The sequence below is a fragment of the Pseudorasbora parva genome, chromosome 9 (assembly GCF_024679245.1).
Source record: "Pseudorasbora parva isolate DD20220531a chromosome 9, ASM2467924v1, whole genome shotgun sequence".
NCBI lineage: Eukaryota > Metazoa > Chordata > Actinopteri > Cypriniformes > Gobionidae > Pseudorasbora > Pseudorasbora parva.
Genome location: NC_090180.1, coordinates 11,670,160 through 11,695,120, shown reverse-complemented (window position 1 = coordinate 11,695,120; position 24,961 = coordinate 11,670,160). Strand labels below are relative to the sequence as shown.

At 39.5% G+C, this 24,961-nt stretch overlaps 1 protein-coding gene across 2 annotated transcripts; it reads right to left on the bottom strand.

The window, feature by feature from the left end:
• Positions 1 to 4: 4 nt before the first annotated feature.
• Positions 5 to 24,939, bottom strand: tpra (translocated promoter region a, nuclear basket protein). Of its 2 annotated transcripts, none has more exons than XM_067453930.1 (51): positions 24,738 to 24,939; positions 24,105 to 24,209; positions 23,954 to 24,009; positions 23,762 to 23,858; positions 22,911 to 23,014; positions 22,625 to 22,789; positions 22,432 to 22,524; positions 22,260 to 22,340; positions 22,086 to 22,173; positions 21,667 to 21,807; positions 20,783 to 20,877; positions 20,468 to 20,665; positions 20,271 to 20,378; positions 19,918 to 20,138; positions 19,245 to 19,405; positions 19,029 to 19,156; positions 18,597 to 18,745; positions 17,785 to 17,947; positions 17,568 to 17,702; positions 17,345 to 17,485; positions 17,014 to 17,182; positions 16,757 to 16,929; positions 16,363 to 16,515; positions 16,147 to 16,263; positions 15,841 to 16,044; positions 14,395 to 14,585; positions 14,133 to 14,280; positions 13,701 to 13,838; positions 11,763 to 11,894; positions 11,462 to 11,592; positions 11,160 to 11,370; positions 10,919 to 11,065; positions 9,985 to 10,183; positions 9,106 to 9,302; positions 8,072 to 8,145; positions 7,795 to 7,985; positions 7,458 to 7,706; positions 7,061 to 7,218; positions 6,447 to 6,527; positions 6,161 to 6,361; positions 5,955 to 6,089; positions 5,692 to 5,782; positions 4,469 to 4,656; positions 4,293 to 4,364; positions 4,102 to 4,193; positions 3,905 to 4,014; positions 2,914 to 3,012; positions 2,663 to 2,822; positions 2,465 to 2,574; positions 549 to 641; positions 5 to 272 (listed from the first exon to the last, which is right to left on the bottom strand). In XM_067453930.1, the coding sequence occupies exons 1-51, from the start codon at positions 24,886 to 24,888 to the stop codon at positions 217 to 219; spliced, it is 7,050 nt and encodes a 2,349-aa protein (XP_067310031.1). In that variant the 5' UTR covers positions 24,889 to 24,939; the 3' UTR covers positions 5 to 216. The 2 variants fall into 2 exon arrangements, with proteins under 2 accessions (XP_067310031.1, XP_067310032.1); XM_067453931.1 differs by having other exon boundaries at positions 7,070 to 7,218.
• Positions 24,940 to 24,961: the final 22 nt, after the last annotated feature.

Below are 24,961 nucleotides of genomic sequence, written 5' to 3'. Positions count from 1 at the left end.
TGCATGGCGAGAAAGATTCTCCATTTATTAGCAAAACCTTTGAACATAGCGTCAGGATGATTACTCGCAAAATATAAAACAACATATCGAACCAACATTGAAACAACAATAACTAAAGTAAAAAAAGCAGTAGGCTGATTGTGAGAGCTTTGAAGAGTCGTTCATTGGCGTGTGATCAGTGTTTCTGCTGGGCAGACGCTGTGAAGGCAGGTGGATTTAGAAGGGAGTGCCTCTGTTGAGTCCTCGACCCCGGCCTCCACGAAAATCCATACCTAACAGAGATACCATATCGAAAGATCTTTGTAGATTACATTTCTTCATTTAAAAAAAAGTTCTACAGAACAAATGTCCAATTTTACACAAACTGTTGATAATGTCCTGACGAATAACAGGCTTCTGTACACGCCAATTAACCTTTGCTTCAATAAAATAAGTTACGCTTAAAAGCACAGTCTGTGTGTTGTTATTTACTTGAGAAGGTGTGAGTAATGTCAGAGTGTTTGAGTGAGAGGGTGGATGTAGTGCATGTGAGACAGATGTGTCCTAACCTCTCCTGATGATCTGGTTCCTCCGGGGCAGCTGGTGCTGAGGAAGGAGTCGTGCAGGCTTGGCCTGACCAGTACTGGTGCTAGTGCTAGTATCTAAAAATACAATGAGAAATGGGGTGGTGTTGGTCCATGTTGGTTTCATATACTTTTATTCCATTTTGATGTCATATAAAAACAATGTTTTGCTGTCAATAAAGCAGTACATGACATTTAACATAATGGCAATATTTTACTGTAAGGTCCTGTGTTAACTAGACATGCATATTGGTCACCAGATGATATTTACGGTAATATAAACACATTTTAGTTAGAAGTTCAGGTTAACTAATAATAATACATTATTGTTATTACTATATTTTATTATAGCCTTGTGATAATGATAACGACACTTTGCTTAACAAGTACAACTAATTTTACTAAACTACTTAAGTTTCTTTTCAAGAATTGTATTCTTTACTGAGACTTTCTTAATCATGTCAGAAATTAAAAACAAAGGTTACACTTTATTTTAAGGTGTTATTGAGTGCTAAAATTAACTAAATGTAGTTACTATATTACGTTGTGGTTTAGGGTAATTATGTATGTAATTATGAACAATTTTAAGCTGCACTATGTAACTTTTTGTGTTCAAAATTTACAAAGTGTATAAAATAATGAGAGCATACATCATGAAATACATATTTCAAACTGTGTTTTTGTCATCACAGTACACCTATAAGAATGTTATGCCACCCATGCAGAGTAGTTCTGTTTATGTCTACTAACATAGTGCAGCTTTAAAGTTATTATTACTTTAAAGGGATACTTCACTGCCTTTTCATATTAAACTATGTTATTCCCTTAACTTAAACGAGTTGATACATACCTCTCCCGTCTCAGTGCGTGCACTTAATCTCTCTGACGCGCGGTGACGATCTGATAGCATTTAGCTTAGCTCCCTAAGCCCAGTTCATTCACTATGGTACCAAACAGAGATCAAGTTAGAAGTACCAAACACCTCCACGTTTCCCCTATTTAAATACAGTTACACGAGTAGTTGAACGATCAAGTATGGTGACAAAATAAAACGTAGCGCGTTTCTAATCGGATTAAAAAGGAGAACTATAATGTATGGCGGAATAGCACTTCTGAGAGTACTTCGGCTCGGCGCAGTACAAAGTCCCGGCCCGAAACATCCTCCCTCACATCTCCCTATTGACAGGAGGTGTGAGGAAAGATGTTTCGGCCGGGACTTTTTACTGCGCCGAGCTGAAGTATCCGCCATACATTATAGTTCTCCTTTTTAATCCGATTAGAGAAGTACCACGTTTTATTTTGTCACCATACTTGATCGTTCAACTATTGGTGTAACTGTATTTAAATAGGGAAAAGATGGAGGTGTTTGGTACTTCTAACTTGATCTCTGTTTGGTACCATAGTGAATGAACTGGGCTTAGTGGGCTAAGCTAAATGCTATCAGATCATCACCGCGCGTCAGAGCGAATAAGTGCACGCACTGAGACGAGAGAGGTATGTATCAACTCGTTTTAGTTAAGGGAATAACATAGTTTAATATGAAAAAGCGGTGAAGTAACCCTTTAACTACATGTAATGTTTCAAGTGGATAACCATATTTTACAGTGTCCGTGTTACATGCACTTAACATTGTAAGTAACAGTAATTTATGGTTTAATTTTAAGAGTAAATTATGCATAACTACATTAAACTAACCATCAACCAAATCCTAATCCTACCCTTACCCTATAGTAAATACAAGAAGTTAATTTATATTAAGCAGTACTTAAATATATAATTAAACTGTAACAATAACACCTTAAAATAAAGTGTAACCAAAATAGATTTATTTGAAATTAACAGATCTGGCCCAAAAAAAAAAAAAAAAAAGCTGAAAGAAGCTGGTATGAAATGGTGTGTACCTGCGGAGCTGGATGTGGGCTCTTGACTAGTGGAGGGCAGACTGGCATCGTCGAGTGGCTGAGTGGACTCCATCTCCGACTGGCCCTCTAGACACGCCTCACTGCTCGCACTATACACAGATGGCACAACTGATACAACTCCCCAGGAAAAACTGAAACATTCAGAGGTGAACCAATAAAATGAGCAAGTTTGCTCACCTTTCACTCTCAGCCTCGGCCACAAACACATCATCTCCATCATCTCCCGGGACAGCTTCCCCTGGGGCGGTCAGACTGGCGGTGGATGTGCTCACCATGGGGACTGACTGAGAGGCCGTCTCAGACACATCAGATGGGTGACTCTCTGTGAATACTGTCACTGTCCAGACAAATGAAAGTGGGAGGAGAACAGTTAAGTTTGACTAACAGTATATATATATTATCGACCAAACGTATATAACATGACTCACCTGGAGCAGCCACTTGTAGAGGAGTGGTGGGGACACTCCTGCCTCCAGATTCTTCATCATGAGTGGGCAAGAAGAGAGGACATTCATACATGCCCAACCCTGCAGAAGACAGACAACCAGTTACTTTTATGCAAAACACATTACAGGAAGAATGCTGGGTCTTACACCTGCATTCACATCAATTATAGTACTTTTTTAGGATTTTCAGTTCTGACTTATTTCATTTGACATCAAGTGAAAACCTAAGTTAACTGAATGTTTTGCTGTCATTAAAGCAGAACATGACTTTATTTAGCATTATGAGTATTGTAGCAACACTTTACTGTAAGGTTCTGTTTGTTACCGGTAACTAGAGATGCATTTTTAAAATATATTTATTTAAAAAAGGGACAGTGTACATTAATCAACATTCATGAATGTAAATGTACCCAAATTAGCCCAAAGGCTAGTTTTCATTGATATTCATATTGGTCACCAGATGATATTTAAAGTGTTAGGTTCACTGACAGCAATTTCAGTTTTGGGTGACCTAACTTTTTAAGATGATTTAATTTATTGTATCTAACAATATTGAACATTTAATTCTGCATGCTTGGATTAAATCATTCTTTAAAAAAAAGTATCAGTTTCCACAAAATATTAAGCAGCACAACTTTAATAAGAAGAAATGTTTCCTTAGCAGCACATTTTTATATATGAATGATTTCTAAAGGATCATGTGGCACTGAAGACTTGAGTAATGAGGCTCAAAATTCATTTGTATCAAATAATTTTTTTTTTTTAAACTTTAAAAACAAAACCTTAAACCTAAAACTTTTAATAAAAAAATTTAAAAAAATACTGTACAAGTATTGTTCAGAGTTTCCACAGACACTGAAAGGACATAAATGTCCATAAATGACATAAACAGAATCTCCAGGTTGTATTCTTGCAATCAAGGTAATTTCTAAACAACGTGAAAGCATTGTCACTCTGTCGAGCTGGTGCTCACCTCCATGTGTGGCCAGATGGCTCAAGTCAGAATGAGAGGAGCTGGCCTGAGGCATCATGTCCTCAGGAGGGCCGAAGCGGAAGCGAGGAACTCCAGCCACCTGAGGGGAACTGAGACGGCGAGACACATCATTAACAGAGGTGTTTAATGATGTGTCCCTTCTTGCTATAAAAGAGTAAAAAGCTGCTGTGACTCACTGAATGGCCTCTGCAAAGCCGTCTGTGCGGTGTGGCACCACAAGGGTGGGAGTGCTGGGAACCATTCGGTCATCATCATCAAAGAAGTGTTGCTGTAGGAACCAAAGGAACAAAAATAATGATGGTCAGACACTCCGAAGCCTTAAAAACGCAAGATGTTTACATTGGATTTACGCAAAAAGTTCACTCACCATGCTTCCGATTCCAGGCGTGAGCTGGGGTGCACGACTCATTGAGGGTCGTCTACTCTGTCCTGGCTGCCTCTGTGGAAAAGTCATAAAATTATTAAAAAAAAAGAAATGGAAGTATGAGTGACCAAACAAAAAAAAACAACAAAATCAAAACTCTGAGTGTTTGTCATCCATGCCTGCATGATGGGGGGTCCAAGCTCAGGGATGGGGTGGATATTGAGACGTGGGGGTGGGGTGTGATGCGGTCTCCGAGGGGATTGGGGCAGGCGTGGGCCCAGGGAGGAGGTGGTGGTGCTGGGGACTGGCTGGTGCTCTCTCACAGGCTCAGCAGGGAAGGCCTCCATGGTGCTGACACTAGCTTCACCTGTAAACACAGAGGGAAGTTATTCAGATTCACTATTGCCAGACCCCATAAACTGCCACTTATTCATAAAAGGACCATATTCTACACATTCATAATCTAGTCGTTGTTGCATAACCTTTTTTCAATGATGGTGATCAAAGAATCCTGGAAATAAAATATAACGCTGTTTCCACAAAAATATTAAGCAGCACAACTAATTTTAACAGTGATACTAATAAGAAATCTTTCCTAAGCAGCTAATCAGGAATAAATTACATATTAAAATCAAAAACGGTTCTTTTAAAGGGTTAGTTCAGCCAAAAATGAAAATTCGGATGAAAAATAAATAAATGAAAAAGACACTAAAGACGTCATTACAAAGCCCATCTCACTACAGTGGCTCTAAAATAATTTTATGAAGCGACAAGAATAGTTTTTGTGCAAAAAAAACGAAATAACGACTAATATAGTGATGGTCAATTTCGAAACAAAGATTCGAACCGTTATGAATCAGCATATTGATTCATGATTCGGATAGCGTGTCAAACTGCCAAACTGTTGAAATCACGTAACATTGGTGAGCCGAATCCTGAATCAATATGCTTATTCATAACTGATCGAATCTTGGTTTTTAAATCGACTATCACTATACAAGTCGTTATTTAGTTCTTTTTGCGCACAAAAACTATTCTTGTCGCTTCATAAAATTATTGTAGAGCCACTGTAGTGAGATGGGCTTTGTAACGACGTCTTTAGTGCCTTTTATGGGTCTTGAGAGAGGAAATGACATTGGTGTCAATGAAGGCCTGTCTGAGGTATTGCAACAAAAATATCTTCATTTGTGTTCTGAAGATGAACTGAGGTAATTACAATTAAATTGTAATATTTCATAATATTACAGTTTTTACTGTAATTCAGATCAAATTAATGTCACCGTGGCGAGCATAAGAGACATTGCAAAAACATTTTTTTTATGTTACACTACTTTTGAAAGTTAGTGTAGGTTCTGTAACAGTTCGTGACTCTGAGAAGTGATTGAGTAGTGTGTTTTTGTACCACTGCTCTGAGAGTCCGCTTGCTTCTGGATTGTCCCCGATGCTTCTTGACTCTCTTCATTGTCAATGCCTGGATCGCCTGCCCCACCACCCTGCAAACACACCAAAATCACCATATCAAATCACCAAATCAAAACCTCCGTAACACGTTAAACTGTCAAACTCACTACAACAATAAAACAATCTCATATATACAGTTAGTTACTGTAGTAAATTAGGATCATTTACTAGCAAACAACAACAAAGCAACTTAATCGTCATCACCTCTGCCTCATCGCCCTCATAGGCCTCATTGGCATCTGCACTCCCACTGCCTTCATTACTCTCCTCAGCTGCTTCTGCCATCCCTCCGTCACCATCTTCATCATCTTCATCTTCAGCATCATCATCATCTTCATACTGCAGAAAGAAGGAAGTTTATTACATGTTGCTAATTACATAGTTTCTGCAACTCTAAGAAACACACTGACCTGTACAGGCTCCTCTTGCTCCTCCTCTTCCTCCTCAGTGCCACTATCTGTCTCTATGATGATTACATCATGCTTATACTCCTCCGATGAATCATGTCCGCTGATCTGAGACTCGGATGGTTGGGACTCACTCACTTGATCCATTGGGACAGACTGAGACAGAGATTCTTCATCTCCCTCTCCTAAGACGGGATATGCTTCCTGTAAGCGATGAACAGGCATGATCAGTGGTTTGCTCACTGCTGTGTTACAGTCATACTGTTACTAAGAGATAAAAGGCTGGTACCTCACTGGCATCAGAAGGCTGCTGGACTTCTCCTGAAACTTCACCCATAGCATCATTACTCTCCTCAGTACCTGAAGCATCCTGCAAAAAGGGCATTGTCAGATGATAAATCTAAAACAACACATCTTTCTCTTAGATTGCTATCACTGGGGGGTGGGTGAGTGAGTGAGTGAGTGAGTGAGTGAGTGAGTGAGTGAGTGAGTGAGTGAGTGAGTGAGTGAGTGAGTGAGTGAGTTGAAGAGAGAGAGACACACAAGAGACACACAAGAGACGGAGGGAGAGCAGGGAAAGGAAATGCAGCTGAACGACTACGCTACATGCGTGTTTTAAAAAGCATTAAAAAATGTGGTGGCCGGTGTTGATTCTGTGGTGCAATGCCACGAATGAGTCTATGTGTGGGAAACACTGGGTTATATCTCTTTTAAAAAATTAAACCATTTTTAGTAGTCTTTCCTAAGTATTGTGTCCATAACAAAAACTATGGATTTTTACCAGGTTAAAACTGATCAGAATGTAATAGAAAGTTGTTAATGAGCGGTCTTTTAATAAGTCTGACAAATTTGTTTATAAATAACAATCAACCTTAAGGTGACAGACAGGTGAAAGGTACATACACTGCCTACCTCCAGGCCCACTCTTCTTATGATGCGGAGCTTTTTTGTGATGGGTGGATGAGTGGAGTCGTCCTGTGTGGAGTCGGTCACCTCGGTGGAGCTTTCCTGTTCTTCCTCTCGCACACGCTTGGGCACAGATGAGCCTGCTGTTGCTGACACTGACAGAAGAATGGTACATTAGTAAGAAACCTCATATTAATAAAGATGAGGTGAGGGGATTCTAGGGGATCAGTGGAAAATATCTTACAAAAAGGTGTAAAAGATGTGAAATAATAAAAATTTACATTTTGACCAAGTCTGATTCATAATATACATACACATATATAATGTATAGTAAGACTGGGAACATGAATAAACATAAATGGATGTTGCCTTTAAATACCATGGTTCTTTGTACCTGTACCAAAGACAGCAGTGGAAGTGGACGGCCTCTCCATCTGTGAGCTATGCACTGCCTCCATAATGGTCGTTGCTGGTTCCTGAGTGGCCTGCTGCTGAGTGGGCTGGACAAAAGCGGTGGCTTGGCTCTGCTGCAGGCTAAGGATTGGCTGTGTGTTCTGTATGTTAGGGCTGGTAGAGCGCACTGAGCCGCTGGTGCTACCAAAGACAGTCACATGCTCTAGTGGACCCTCTATGGACTGCAAGGCTGATGGAACAAAACAAAATGACAATTTACAACTTATGCAATAAAATAAATCATAATAGATGCCATGAAGCCTGACCTCCAGCCTTACCTTCCTGCGTTTCGACCTGTGTGGTGGGCATGACTGTGGCTGTGGGGGTGGTTGCAGGAGCAGGTGTTACCATTGGGCGGATGCTTGCCCTAGGGGTTGACTTGCTCCCTGCAATTGGTGAAGGCTTGCTAGGGGCAGCAGCAACTGGTGTGGGCTTAATGTTAGCGGTGGGCGGCTCGGATGTACTGGCACTGTTAATAGATGAAATATGGAAAGACAATAGTGAACACAGACAGAATAAAAGATGCTTGAATTTCAGCTCTAAATGGAGCATTACCTTCCTCTGTCAGCAGCAGGTGTGGGTTTGAGAGTGATCTGTCGAGCATCTGATGACCTCTGTGCCTCTTGAACCTGGAAAAGTACAAGTACTTTGATCAATATAGAATAAAGACTAGGGCCGGGACTTTAACGCGTTAATTAAGATTAATTAATTACGTGACTTTAACGCGTTAATTAATTACGCAAAAAAAATAAAAAATTTAACCGCATTTATTTTTGCACCGCGGAATGTTTTTCAATAAATCAGTTTCGACGGACCGATTTTACTGGAACACCAACTAGCGCTCCGGAGTCACGACAACAACATGGGTGCGTCTCAATCAGCTCCCTAGTTCAGTAGTCAGGGCACTGATCAGGGAGTCAGCCCATTGACTTATGTCTTGATCAGTGCCCCGACTAGGGAACTAGGGAGCTGATTGAGACGCAGGGCATGCGTGAACATGAACGAAGAAGCTGATGAGACTGCTTTGCTTGGCCCCGTGGATGGGAAATTTTGTTTTAAAAAACGAAAGCATGGAAGCGTCGTCAAGAGCAGGGTTGTGTGCAAGCTATACAACAAGGAGTTAGCGTATCACCGCAGCACATCGAGCCTCAAATATCACAAATATGCTTTTGCTAAACTTAATGGCAAACATTGCGCTGGTCTGCTGGACTGAAATAAATAAACAATATTTTGTTGATTAAGCTTATGTATTCAGTCATTATTCAATGGTATACTAAAAATACATGTGAAAAATTACTTCTCATTGTTCTCAGGTCAAATATTTATATGCGATTAAAATGCGATTAATTTCGATTAATTAATTACAAAGCCTCTAATTAATTAGATTAATTTTTTTAATCGAGTCCCGGCCCTAATAAAGACATACATTTAACTCAAAAATAAAGCCCAGGATGTATAAGATATATAAAATGTAATAGTTTAAAAAAACTCACAAATTAAATGGAAAAAAAATAACATTTACATAGTATTTCTACATATATCTGTCAGAGTAAATATGGGCAGTAAGTGCAGAGCTTGTGGTATTGTACCTTGCTCTGGCCAGGCTCCTGAGCTTCATCTCTCTGTTCTCCGTGTCTCTCCTGTTGCTCACGGAGTTCCCTCAGCTCTCTCTCCTGTCGACTCAAACGGCCTTCATACTGTGACTTGAGCGCACTCATCCTCACATCCAGCTCCTCTCTCTGCTGCTTTAGTTCCTCGTTCTCTTTCGCCAGCTGCTCCTTTGCACCTTAAACACACACATGCTTGTCAAACCAAGGGATCTTAATCTTGTGCAAAAGTCTGAACAATTCTTTTATGTTTTGTAAGGTCTTTTATGCACACCAAAGCTGCATTTATTTGATGAAAAATATAGTAAAAACTGTAATACTGTGAAATAAATACAACTGACAATAACCAGCTCTATTATAAAATGTAATTTATTACTGTGATGGCAAAGCTGAATTCCAGCAATATGCTGATTATTTGGTGCTCAAATAACACTTACGTATGCTGAAAACAGTTGTACTGCTTAATATTTTTGTTGAAACAGTGAACTTGTTTTTCAAGATTCTCTGGTCATTAGAAAGTTTTAAAAAAGAAAAGAAAAGAAAAAAAGGTATTTATTTGAAACAGAAACTTCAAATAAATAAGTAATCTTACAGACCACACACTTTTGAATGGTGGTGTGCCAACCTAACTCAACTTACTATTTTGGGTGCATCACAAGGCAAACCGCCTTCAGTCTATTAAAGTTGATTTAAAATTGTAAATTTTATTTTAAGTAGTATCTGATCTGTAAATGCCAAAAAAAATATTTGGATGTTTGTCTTGCAAATAACAGTTATCATTTTCTAGATGGAATAAACTGCTTTAAACCGTAAGTATATCGACAGGATTAATGTGCTTGTCATGTGTTCTGGTTTACTAACTGTTGAGCTGGTTGATCTTCTGCTTGGCACCCATGAAAGCTTTCTTGGTCTTCTCCTCTTTATCAGCGATCTGCTGTCGGAGCTGCTCCTCCAGGTTACCCTTCTCCTGTAGCTCTGCTCTTAGACGGTTGAGCTCTGGCTGCACCTGTGCCAGCTGCTCCTGCAAGCTCTTCACCTCAGCTTCACGCTCCTGCACCGTCTGCACAAAACATCACATATAAGTTTTGAATACGCTGCTGGCAGACTCATTGACTCACACACTTCATAAGCAACAATGACGGAGGATGGAAGAACACCCTCCTACTCAAACTCTTTTCCATTAAGGCCACTGAAGCCCAACAAAAACATTTGCCTCACTCCATCAAACTTACGTCACACTTCACCGTCTCAAAACTTAATGAACAAACAACACTCCATTACTCTCTCACTTCCTGAATTAAACATTTAATGAACTGAACTGAGTTCAGTGAACTGAGGGATTATACAATGTGGCTCTGTAAAAGTAATCATTGTGAGGAAGCTTTAATTGTTTGAATTTACGCTGGAGGTTTAAAATTTTAATCTAATGCAGACACAAATGGTTAGTTCACCCAAAAATGAAACATTTAATAGAGGCTTTTATTCACATCTAAACAATGATCAATACACATACAAAGAGCACATCAAAAATGGTAAACAGAAGCTCAAATATGCATGCTTAAGATGCAAGAATCAACGAGGTTTGCTCTTGGGGTAAAGTATGGTTGAGTTTCCATATACTTTATTTGATGTACTCCATGAATGTGCATTAATGTGTATATGTGTAAAAAAGCCTAAATTAAATGTCTCTTCAGAAACCATGGACTAAATCACTTGATTTGTATGGATTTCAACAACAATGCTTTTATAAACTTTTTTTTTAGAGATGATTGTCATCTAAGCCTTAAATGAGTACCTTCTGTATGCCGTCCAGCTGAGTTTCCAGCTCGGAGGATCTGTTCTGTGCCAGACTCAATGAGCTCTTCAGGTTCTGAATCTCCTGCACCGAAGCCTGACGGTCTTCCTGCTCCTGTGCTGGCTTGGAAGCAGCTTCTGCCACCATCTGTCAGAGATGTGACACTCAGATCAATTCAAGACATTTTCAATGGTTAACCTGACCAAAAAATTCTAAATGATAACCATCTGTTCCAGTGTACCTTATCATGCTGTTCTTTGAGCTCTTCGTACTGGGTTTTGTAGCGACGACCTATCTTTTTGACCTGAGTGATGGTTTTGAGTTTCTCCTGTATGTCCAGAGTCTTTGTCTCCAGCTCCTTCTTCAGATTATCCCTTTCAGTGGTGACCTTTCCAAGAGTATCCTGCAAGTTCTGGACCTGGCTCTGAGCGGTAGTGATTGAAGCTTGGCTCCTGTTTAGTAGGTAGAGAATGAATACTGCTCTGCTAAGCAACAAACACTCAAACTTTAAAGAGTTATAATTAAATCAAACTGCACACTGACCTTGCCACCTCATTCTTGAGTTTCCCCGTCTCCTCTGTAAGCTGCTGTATGCGTTTGAGATGGGCTTCCCTCTCAGAATTCAGCTTCTTACTTTCCTCCTGATCGCTGTCCTTCTGCTGACTCAGCAGTTGCTGCATGACCAATAAAGTCACAGAGTTAGATACTGAGAACCACATTACCAGTCAAGTTTGGTCATGCTTGGCTGAATAAAACTGGCCTAACATATTGGTATTTAATATAAAATTCTACATGCTTCATTCAATGCACAGAACTTTATGCAAAAGCAGTGAGATCCCGAGACCTGTGTGCGGGCCTTTAAGCGCTTGACATCGTCCTCCAAGAGTTTCTTCTCAGCCTGTAACATGCCACTCTTCTCACTCAGCTCAGCATTGGAGTCCAAAAGGGGCTTGATGTCTGCTTCCAGCTTACGCACCTACAAAATTACATGACAATCAAAATCTGATTAGCCATGTTTAAGCAAATATTCAATTTACACCAATATACCTGCAACTGCACATCATTCGATCTCATTTTTAATTCAATAACTGTGTTAGTTAATAAAGCAAATAGTTATTGGTGAGGGAGGTAGTATATTTCATTTTGATTCTAAATGTTTTCATTTGAGTTTGTTAATTATGAGTTAGATTTTTTATTATTATAGATTAATAAATTATTCATTTAAAAAGGAAATTTAAAATGATCTCTGATGATCATTTTAGCTAATGAATAAAGCCCTATTCGCACATTATTAGTATTATCTAGGGACCTCTTTGATTTAGAAATTACTCCCCCACATCTGAATTTTGTATGGCACATTTGCACGGGATAAGCAATAAGAATAATAATAATAATGCGTTCAATTTATATAGCGCTTTTCAAGGCACTCAGAGCGCTTTACATTGAAGGGGGAATCTCCTCAACCACCACCAATGTGCAGCATCCACCTGGATGATGCGACGGCAGCCATATTGCGCCAGAAAGCTCACCACACACCAGCTGATTGGTGGAGAGGAGACCAAGTGATGAAGCCAATCAGGATATGGGGATTTTTTAGGAGGCCATGATGGACAGGGGCCAATGGGCAAATTTGGCCAGGATGCCGGGGAAACACCCCTACTCTTTATCGTAGGACATCCTGGGATTTTTAATGACCACAGACAGTCAGGACCTCGGTTTAACGTCTCATCCGAAGGACAGTGCTCTTTGTCAGTATAGTGTCCCCATCACTATACTGGGGCGTTAGGACCCACACAGACCACAGGGTGAGCGCCCCCTGCTGGCCTCACTAACACCTCTACCAGCAGCTACCTGGTTTTCCCAGTTGGTCTCCCATCCAGGTACTGACCAGGCTCAGCCCTGCTTAGCTTCAGTGGGAAACCAGTCTTGGGCTACAGGGTGATATGGCAACTGATCAATGCATTTTTTAAGACTTTTACTGACTTATCTCTTATCTGGATATGATGTCAAGACTTGTAAATGTTTTTTTCATTATAGATATAGCTGTATCAAATAAGCAAATGTATTGATATCGTTTTGATTGTTTTATAGTAATAAAAATAATTCCGCTGAGTTAGAGAACAGATGCTACAATTAAAAACTGTACTGAGCACAGACCAGCGGCAGGAGTCAGATTTCATTTATCGCGAGTTAGAAGCTGACAATATACAGCGGAAGATTCAGTTTCAAAGCTAAATGTAAAAGCACCCATTTAAGCAAGCTTGTCATTGTATGTTGTTTTTCATTGAGAATAATATTGATATTAATATTACACCATTCAAGCAATTTATTTCCAAATTGTTACTTATTCTAAAGTGAAAGTAATCTGTGCGGCTGCACTGAAACTGATAACAGCGCACATTACGAATGCAGCCTCCATTCTTTATGAAAGAAAGAATATAATATATATAAAGATAGAAATGCGCACAGGAAACAAAAACCTTTAAAAATTATAAACTATCCACCTGATCCTGGCCAAATCACAGAGATGCCGATTCGCACAGGACCCCTATTTTCACAGTACCCCAGTGTTTGGCAAAATATGGAATGTAATTTGGAGGGGAATTTTTGCTTTACAAATTACAGACATGGCCGATTCGCACAGGATTAAGATCACAGACATTCTCTACAATTATTACAAATCACCAGAGGTCTTCAGATAATACTAATCCTTTGCGAATGGGGCTTTAGACAAGAAATATTCATAAAGAGTGATGTACACCGTGAGCTCTTAAGATCTTGCCTTGGCCTTAGTCTGCTGTAATTCATGCTCCAGTCTGTTCTTCTCATTCTTCAGCATCTTGTTGGTCTCGGTCAGAGCACTCATACTCTCCATTCGCTTCATCATGTCTTCCTGCTGTGTCAAGGTCTTTGTTGTCAACTGTAGATAAAGATGTTAACTGATTACAGAGTATGTGTGTGTTTTAAAATCAGACCAATTTCTGTAAAGTGTTAACTTTCTTTGATATTAAATGCTTTCTTTTGTGTCAACTAAACATGCAAAAACAACTAAATAAGGTTATACAGGCTGATTCCTAAGAAAAGTGAATACTCTATAGGAAAATAACATTGGCTCAACCAATGGCATGAGTCTATAATGGGACCATCAGTTTGTCCAACCAATAGCAGATGAAGAGAAAGTTTGGTAAAACTGATTGAAAAAACTTTTAATGACCTGTAGCTTTTCTCTCTCTGCATTCAGGCTGTCCTGTAGTTCCTTCAGCTCTCCCTCCAGGTACTCCATACGCTGTTTATAGCGCAGGGTCTCTACCTCTGCCACTTCCAACCGAGTCTCAGCAATCTCCTTCTCCCGCCGTACAAACCTGTTGGGAATGAGAGGCCAAATTATTTGTATCCTAGTTCTTATTTCTATAGTATTGTAAGACATTTTAACAACATTTCATGCCTCAAAAGGGTCACGTTGCAAGGGGTTTTACCTGAGAATGTCCAGGATCTGCTCATGAGACTTGCCTTCCTCATTTAGAGAGATGTTCAGATTGCCCTCTCTAGAGGTCTGCTGCTGGGTGCAGGCGGCTATCTTGCTGCTCAGGTTCTCCATTTGCTCGTGGAGCATATTGTTCTGCTTTTGTAGATCCTCTGCTCTCTTCTGCTCTTTAGAAAGTTCTTCCTGAGGAGAAAAATAGAGAATGTCAACTTAATAAAAGCTCTAAAAAGGATATGACGTTATAGAGATAGTCCAGCAAATGAATAAAATGCTATCATAATTTACTCAGGTCATTCCAAACCTGTATGACTTACTTACTTCTGTGTAAAACAAAATACACAAAAATTTGAAGAATGTTGATAACTAAACAGTTTTGGTTCCCAATGACTATTGTCTGGCCAAATAATACAATGGAAGTCAATAGGAACCAGACCTGTTTAACATTCTTCAAAATATATTATTTTGGTTTCAGTAGAAAAAAAGAAATTCATACAGGTTTGGAGCAACATGAGGGAGAGAAAAAGATGACATTTCTTTTTAGGTTTGACTATCCCTTTAAATAAATGACCAAGGATTCACTTCAGTGTCTTACCAAACATTGCAAAGATTATTCATGCACATAAAGCTAAGGTTAAATGTAGCTGCAAGCAGCAATTAAGGGGCCAAGCAAAAAACTGGCATGAGTTATACAAGCTGGGAGCATCAGACCAACTGAAGCAACGAGTAATTGAAGACCTTTAAGATGTTATAGTCAGAACAGTTTAAATATCATAGGCAATTAAATCATATTACCAGTATTTGCATTTATCACCTTTGACCAATAAGTAACAATGTTACCAAATTGAAGTTGTGTGGTCAGTGTGAGATGACAATTACACCTATAAAGTTGTCAATATGCCAAAGCCTATTTTTTGAATATGTTTAAATTTGAATATGTTTAAATTTAAATTTCATTATATATTTATGACCACAAATTGGTGGCACTGTTCCGAAACTTTTTCAGTCCTGATACATACAGAGTTTTGTAAGGATATGCTAATGTGTTAATAAACTATAGCATTTATCTCATTATTTAAAATGATGGTCAAGGGCCAAAATGGCAGATATGGGAAAATTGCGAATAATTCCACTTGGTATGCTGCACTGAATGTAGTATTATTTTTGGGTAAATTGTTTAGAAGTTATGCAGAGCAAAAATGCTGCAAGTAGCCTAATCAGTGTACCAAATTGCAAAGCTTTCCCACAAGCAGTTCTTTTGGCTGCCATAGACTTGAGAGCGGAAGAAAGAGGAAGAATAATAAGAACTCTTCTTATCAACTGATCATCAGTGCTTGGCCCCTAAATATAGCATTTGATTTATGATGGTCTGTGAGGCTCTCTAAAATAATTTAGCATCAGTTTTTAATTTCTTCTGCCTTTGTCAACCACAAGATCTCACCTTCAGTCTCTTCTCTTGCTGTTCCCAGCCCGTCCGACCCTGATGCAGTTCAGATGCAGCTTTCTGAGCCTTCTCCTCTAGCTGCTTCAGGTTCTGTGCTGACAACTGTCCCTGTTTCTTGGCGGCCTGTAGGGCTTCCACATCTGCAGCGTGCAGCATGAGCTCTCGCTCGTATTTATTCTGAGCCTCTGAAGCAAGCTTAGCCTTGGGCCAGATATAAAAAATAGATGAGTAAATATCCAAGAATATCAGTGGGTAGCTGTGTGAAGGAAGAATTCAGATTTGATTTAGGAATGTCATGCCCACCTGTAGCTTGCTGTCCTGCGTGGCTTTCTGCTCCTGGGCCACCGCAGCCGCAGCTCTCTGCAGTGCATCCTGCAGCTCCGTCTGCATGCCCGTCACACTCCTTTTCAGTTCCTTCACCTGTTGTGCAGCAAAAAGAAGGGCTTTCGATCTTAATAACTTTCCTATACGGAACAGCTACAAAAAAACATTAACATGCCATCCGTGTGCATTCCTGACCCTTTCTTCAACGCTCTCTACAGCTTTCATCTTCTCCTCCTGGAGCTCAAGCTTTTCCTTCTCTGCTTCCAGCAGACGGGCTTCCAGCTGCTGGTTCAACTCACGTGCAGTCTTCAGTTGGCTGTCAATGGAGGTCCGTGCCTGATCAGCTAACTAGAAGTGAAAAACAGGGCTAATTTTAGTACTGTGGCTACTTGGGAACTGCGTTAAAATCAACTGAACAGGGACCTATATCATAAAGCCGGTATAGGTGGCTAGCCAGGTATGTTTCAGTTTAGTTTGCGCAAACCCTGGGTTTTAGGCACCATGAAAATAATTAAGATTATTTTATGTAATTGTTATATACACTTACTCCATAAACCAATCCAGGGCCCAGGTTAAAGAAGATCATTACCTGCTTCTCTTTGTTTACAGACTCCTCCAAGCTGAGCACCATGGATCTGTACTGCTCTACATTGGTTGTGGTGTTTTTCAAACGCTCCTTCAGGTCAGAGTTCTGTTCTTCAGCCTGCTGTAAACGTGCTTTGAGCTCATCTACCTCCTGCTGAGGAACACCAGGAGCTGAAACTGCAAGTAACAGGAACAATATTGTCTATTACAGCAATGGAAATTATATGACACACACTAATCCATCTTCTAATTTCTGTTTACCTCTGGGTAATGTCTTGACAGGCTGTTTAGGTGCTGTGCCAAGGTTCTCGTTGTTCAGTTGCTGTCTCATGGAGGTGACCTGCTGTTCAGTAGTTCGAAGCAGCTCTTTAGTTTTCTGATGTAGTGCTGTCTGTGCCTCCAATTGCTTCCTAACCTCCAGCAGCTGTGCCTGTCCAATAGAAATGAGACATGTTATTCCCACAAGTCTTTTAGGTGTAGACAGATGCACTTGTGGGGTTGTAGAGTTTTGATAAACAAGTCAACTGCAAAACCAACAAGTTGACCATTATAAAACCACCCTAATTAAAAGGGAGTGTACTGATGAGCTTACATCTTGGTTGCGTTCCAGTGAGTGTCTTTGTTCCACCTCCTGTTCCAGTTTCTTCTTTAACTGGATAATCTCTTTCTCCAGGCGCTGGATCTGGTTGTTGTAGAGCTGCTTGGTCTCAGTCTCAGAGCGCTCCATGATCAGCTGTGATATAAAGAGGAAATTAAGAAGGCCAAAGGGACGACAGCTTTGACAAAGTTGGTTGGGATATGTAGACAAGCAGTACCTGAATAGATTTGAGGTTGGTGAGCAGGAGATTCTGGCCCCGCTGCTCAGTCAGGACGGACTCTTTCTCTTGAGTCAGTCTGTTTTCCACCTGCTTCAGAATGTCTCTTTCCTTACGGATATTCTCAACACGCAACTGGCAGAACATATAAAAACAAACAATTGAATATTGCATATTTGTTTGCTGATGGTCCATACAGAATTTAACTTTCTCTCACCTCAGCCATGGTTAGTTTCTCATTGGCCTCCCTCAGATCTTGAGTCATTGTGTGAATGATTTGCTCATGTCTCTGATGAGTGGCATTCATCTTTTGATTCTTCTCCCGCAGTGATTCAATCTCTCGTCGAAAGCTATTCACATTATCCTGAAGCATCTCGTACCTGCCATGTACCACCAATTCAAATTTCAAGAATTCAATCCTTTTCAAATCATGTGATGCAATTTGAATTAAACAACATATTACGACGAAAATTCCACACCATTTTAAGATAATTGAATAAAACATTTGTTTACATAAAAATTTGTGATAAATAACAAACCTTAATTACATTCTGGGAAATTAAATATTATTTCACAATGGTCCAAAAATAAAGTTAACTAATGAAATATAATGATATTATACATATTGAAAACAAAATCCTATTTTTTCCCATCTTAATCAGTAGCGGCTTCTGACTGTAAATTTAGGGAGGGCAAATTCTGGGTCTCAGTGCTAGTTTAGGATAAACAGTTGTAAGTAAATTCTAATCGCATGAGCACTTTTAAACTAAAGAATTTATACTTTAATTTGAAACGCTACTCATGCTACTCAACCTCTACCATGATGATACCTGCCTCCCTCTGCCATGAGCTAAATAGCATTATTTCCTGCTTATACAGTATGTGCATGTGTTGCATGTATTAAATGTTGATTATAAATAAATAAATACATTCACATGTAGCTGTGGCGGGACTGCTCAGGTTAAAGTAAGGTAAAAACAATATCCAACTTTAATTGATTCAGATATTTCAGACAAGTTTAAAGCTCACCGTTTAAAGGCGAATTCCAGTTGAGACGTAAGTTTAGCCTTTTGTGAGAGCAGGTCAGACACTTGACCACGAAGCCTCTCAGTCTGTTCGTTCAGAAGCTTGTCATTTTCTGCCTTCTCCTTTTTATATATTGTAAAGGAATCATTAAGCTGCAAAGTGAAAACGTGCAGTTTCATGGTTAATATTAAATTAGGTTTGTGCTGCAGAGTCATTTTATAAGGAACAGTTGACACAAAAATGAATATTGTTATAATTCCCTCAATGTTATGTCATTCCAAACCTTTAATACAAAAAGAGCAGGTCTAGCAGAACACTGTTTATGCTGCTCTTTTACATTCAACAAAAGCATTAAGGTTTGGAAAACAATGCCAACATTTTTTGAACGAACTCACTCTTTAAAGCAAAGAACCAAGGTGAGTCAATCTGTCTAACCTGTTTAAGTGCTGCTTTAGCCTGAGTTGCCTGGTAAGATTCTGAAGCTGCAGACCTCAGGGGTGTAGATCTGGTGGACATGGGTCCTGGCCTGCTGGGAGTGGTGGAATGAGATCCAGCCTCTGAACCTGAACACAACCAAAGGACTTAATTTACCATTTGGATCAAAAGCCAATTAAAAAAAAAGGCTGTTTGGTCTAAAGGGTAAATTTTCACCCTGTGGTGGGAGCTCGACTCCTGCTGTCTGTAGCAGGATGCGATACATGTCTCTTTGTCGGGTTGCAGAATCAGACAGTTGCTTCTGGTGGTTTTGCTGTTCTTTGATCTGCTCCAGTTCCTTCTGAACCTTCTCCAGATTCTGTTCCAACTCAGTTTGTCTGAAAGAGCAGATAATGATTTTTTTTTACTGATCTTTGAGTGTTAAAGGGTTACTTCAGTGATTTAGCATTAAGCTTTGTATTTAAACTGGGTCATTAATGTAGTAGAAATGTGAAATTATTTTTGAATTTGGTGCCTTCAAGACTGAGAAAAGACAGAAAATGTATTTTTGTCTCATGGTGAAAGAAAACAACTTCCAGAATGCACTTGCTTCGCTGCCCTACGAGGCCACTCCTAAAGTCACCACTACTGGATCACTGGAGTTCAGTTAGAGAACAGACACTACAATTGAACGTGTCAGTTCAATATAATGTGAGAGATCCTATCGAGTGCCACAGTACAAACGCAGCAGGAATCAGATTATGATCATGAGAGCTGAGGTAAGTGCATCCGCGGCATAATGAAGAATAGCAGGGCAACATATGTAATAGTTCAGGCAGATGTCAAAGATGAAATGCATGTATTTATTCCTTTGGTTTATATGCCACTCCCAAGATTACAATTACAGTACCTGGCAGTCTTAGCCTGGTTCTGGTCCCTCTGTCTTTGCTCCTCCAGGTCCCTGACCTGGGCCAGAAGGTTCTGATTCTGCTGCTGAAGTTCTTGGACGCTGCGGAAGGCCACCTGCCGTGAGCCCTGGACCTCAGAGCTGCTGCTCACAGCCGAGCTCAAGTCCTCACGCACCACCTGATTACCACGTGCCTCCTCCACCTCAACCAGCAGCACACTTACCTGAAAGAAAGAAAAAAAAATTGTAGAAATATATGTAGATTTTGTCATCAGAACCAGTGCTGTCTGAGGCTGAAACTAGGTGTTTCATCTAAATGTTTAATGTAATCCTAATGTTAAGAGCCTGGGGCTTACCTGTTCAGACATGTCTGCTAGCTGCCTTTTTGATCTCTGATTATCTCTCTCAAGTCCTAAAGCTCTCTTGTTGGCTTCATCCGTCTCCTTCTGCAGCCGATGAACCTCCTGATATACAAGAGAAAAGACACAGATTAGCGTCTACTGATCAACATGTTTTTTTTCTCTATTGCTTACTCTCTCAAATATGTGCAAACCTTCATAGCTTGCTCCAGTTTGGCACAGAGGCTAGCCATGGACTTCTGCATGTTCTCATATTCCTCTCTCTGGCGTTTCAGGATGGGAGCTTTGGTCTCCACCTCCAGAACTATCTCATCCAGAACCTTGTTTACACGCTTACTCTCCAGTTTCTCCAAGTGCAGCTGGTCTTGGGCCTCCACAAAGGCATTATACAGCTGATAGCAGATACAGAAAAGTTACTAATAACAATGAACATTACATAAACTAAATTCAATCATGCTAACAGCAGTAAAGTGTCACAAAATGATTATTTTGTGATAAACATTGTATACCTCCATTAGCTTCATGCCTGGCTTAACAATCTTGGCTACTGCAGCTGCAGTTGGCGAGAGGTTTGTTAGCTCCTCTTCTGTGAGAGCTGGAACACCTTTAGATGTATACAAATTCAGACTGAAATCTTGAATCCATAAAAAGTGTAATCTAAGGCTGCATTTACACTGCAGGTCTTGATGCACAATTCCGATTTGGTGACAACCCGCTTACGTCATCTTTTAAAAGTGACCCGTATCCGATATTTGCATTTACACTATACAGTGGCGAAACAGCCCAAGACATTCTTAAATGGAAAAGGAATTAAAATGGCACAATATGCAATGGACGCAGACAAAATGATTATACAATGTTTTGTTGTAGGCACTTTTCCACACATCTTTAAAGGTCAGCAAAATATTTATCTCGTAAGGCGGAAAAAACGAGGAGAGCCTTGAAAGGCCCAATTGCAACTCAAAACTGTGTTAAAGTAGCCCAATTCTGCAGAAAAACCACAGACTTGGCAACACTGGCCCTTGATCACAGTTCGTGTCCACCTGAGGTGACGTCATTCACCTCCATCCCTTTTTCTATGTCGTACAACTCACATTTACTGGGGAATATCTGATTTGACCGCTTACATGGCAGATGCAAATGCACGCATCCGATTCAAATCAGATTTATTACCACATATGAGCGAGGCCTGAATCCGATCTGAGGATATCAGAATGAATGTGTTTTTTTCCTGCTTACACAGTCACGTCATATGCAATCTGTGCCACATGAGAGGGAAAAATCAGAATTGGATCACTTAAACCATGCAGTGTAAATGGGACCTAAGATTCTTCAGGCTAAACCTAACAAAAACCAAAACAAACTCAAGCAGTTGTTTTTTTTTTTGCATTACCTCTCCTCTTAAAGTCCGCAAGGCGTGTGTTGGCATTCTCTAGCTCTTTCTCCAGATTCCTGACCTTCTCGTGTAGATCAGACTCTGCTTTCTCCCTTAAACCCTGCAGCTCTGACAGCTTCTTCTCTGTGCCTTTATTGGCTGTTGATAAAATAGGTATTTAAACTCAGCACAACATTCACAGTAAGGGAACGAGAGAAAATGTGTAAACTCACTAAAAACAAGACACTGGATATGTTTTATTTCTGCAGTATTTGCATCCTGTGCATGCAATACCAGGGTGGCCTTCTACATTTTCCAAACTGTGCAGTATACAATAGAAGTACATACTATGCTGGGTATAATACATATAAGATCATGTAGTGTGCTCAACCTTCCATTTTCAGTGTGATGAATGAATAAAAAAAAAGCCTTCAAACCTTCCATCGTCTCCTTCAACAGTTTGTTGAGCTCTTCAACAGCTCTGTTCAATTCACCGTTCTTGGCTTCGGAGTCTGCTGCTGCATCCTGTGAACAAACAAAAGGATTAGGGTTTTAAATCATACCGCACCTTAACGTTGGACGCCACACAACAAATATCAACATTTACTGACCTTGTACAAATTGCAGAGTTTGAGATTAGCATTTAGCTCATTGCGGTACTTTTCTTCCATGGAGGCCCGTTGTTCTTTAGCCTAAAAATATAGGACAAACAACATACCTTGGTTAAATTTCTCTTCTTTGTCACGTGGTAGAGCAAACAAGAATAAGAATGTGATCGTGAACCTCTTTGAGTTTGTTCATCAGATCTTCAGTACTCTTCTGCATGCTGTCATTGTTTTTCTTGAGCGTGTTTACTTGGTCCTGAAGCCTGGTCACCTGATTATGACATAGATATATATATATATGAATCTGATTGATGCAGATAAGTGATCTATAAAGAATACAGTCCAATACATGTCTTATAAATTTCTCACACCTCTTCCCTCTTAGTCTCTAAAGAGCACTTGAGCTCCAGGATCTCTTTGCCCTTGTCTCTGAATACTGTGTACAGCTCATCCGTCTTACTCTTCAGCTCTGAATTCAGCCATGTGTTCTGATTCTGGAGAAGCTCCTTTTCTTGCTCCATTCGCTTCTCACGATGCTAAAGAGAGAAAAAAAACAGTAAACAGTAAATCAATTAAATAATCAAATCAAAAGAATATAATCAATCGTCACATGCTTTAATGAATGATAATAGAGACCAAATAACAGTCACTGGTTACCTGAATGGAAACCTCAGATGACTGAAGTTCATCAAGTTTAAGCTGGAGCTCCATCTTTATTGTGCTGGTCTCCGCAAGTTTATCATTGAGACGTTTGAGATCCTCTGCATATTGACCATAAGAGACATGTTAGAAATTATACATATAAAAAAAAAAGTGTAAAAAACAAATACCAACTCAACTGCACAAACAATGGATATGTTCAGAGAAGAATACGACCACCAAATATACAATAAATATTATGCATACTGTGCAGATTTTCTGTATGTAATACAAGTGTGGTTCATTACATGTCCCAAAATGTGCAACGCAGTACACAATAGAACACATTACGCACCATATATCCAACAATGCAATGTGCTCAGTCTTTCCAGTGTGACGATTGAATCAGAAATAGTATCTGCTGAAACTTCTTGACAATTTTTTTATATGACAAAAAGCAACTAGACATTTGCAAAAAAAGAGGCTAATTTTGTACAAATAAATATTAGATTATTAAAAATAACCTTATTGATTAATTTATTTCTGATTGACAGTTTAGTTGAACAGATAAATATTTAATTAAAATAAACCTGCTACATTCCACTGATTCAATATAATTTGCTAATATTTATAATTATCGTTTATAAAGAACTCTGATCAATAGTATAGCTTTTGCTACAGTCTCAAAATTGGTATAATATAGAAATTCCAAATTTCTGTACAGCAACAAAGCTATTTGCAAATAAAAAGTCTTCAGTTCAGTAATGAAAACAACCCCATTTGGTTAATGACATTAAACTCCAAAAGTCAATGGCAACCTTGATCATCTAATGTAAAAAAACAAAAACAACAAAAAAACAGTGCCATACCACTGAGGTTTTCCACTTCTTGAGCTCTCTTCTCAAGCAACCGCGAGAGCTCTCTGTTTTCTGCCTCAATTTCATATTTGGCTCTTGGTGGTGCACTCTGAAATGCAAAAACATTGGGATATTTACATCTTTATCTGCTCAAAATATGAAGGCCTGTATGAAGCATGACAGGTGGGAAACTCAAATAGTTACCTCTTGAGTTGCTCCCTGCTCTTCCTCTATATCTTTCAACTTCTTAAGTTCCTCAGCTTAAAAAAAAAAAGTACAAGCATACTCATGTTATACAGCTGCTTTGTGTCAATGAAATCCATATATAAAAACAGTATAACGGCACAGTACTTACCGAGATGGCTGTTCTCCTCCTTAATACTGTGATACTCTTTACTTTGGGACAAGAACTGCTCTTGACTCTCAGCTAGCTTCTTCTCAAGATTAAAATACTGTTGCTCTGTTGATTAAAAACAAACTTCTGTAACATGTTTTACTGGGAAAATTCAGACTAACAGCACTTTTGACACTTCATTTATGATTGCTGATTTAGAAGAAGAAGAAAAAAATATGAGAAGTGAATTAATTATGTTTTATAGATTTACAATAAAGGTGTGTATTGTTTTGTCTCAATACCAAGAGGTCTGCACATTTCGCACATATTGTTTAAATGAAAAATACATCAAAACATCGTGACCCAAACATTTTCTTTGGTCAGCCACTGCATCTCAGTATTAACAAACGTTGGGTGAGTATTTATACCAAAAAAAAAACTTTATAGTAATGACTCAACTTGATATATAATGTATGCAGAAGATACAAGCCTTTCCAGAACAATAACCCAGACAAGTCGTTTTTGAAACTTTATAAATGCGTTTAGGACGCCTAAACATGCTGTCTATTAAGGCAGTTGGCAGTAAACTAACGTTACTTTATAAGACACACAGCTGTTGAATGACTATCTGGCCCGCCTGCTACCGTTACTCACCGCAGTCTGCCTTATACCGCTCGTGCTGTGATTTTAGTGAGTCTATTTCCGTCTGCTGCTCTGACAGAACCTTCTCGAGCTTGTTTTGAATCGCTTTCGGCAGTTTGTTTATCTCACTTCTCTCCAGCGCTTGCTGAAGAAGTGCCGCCATCTCTCCGGCTCCCTGAAAGAGTTAGCATTAGCTGCCCTTACGTCATACGTGAGCGATATAAACTCAAGCCGCA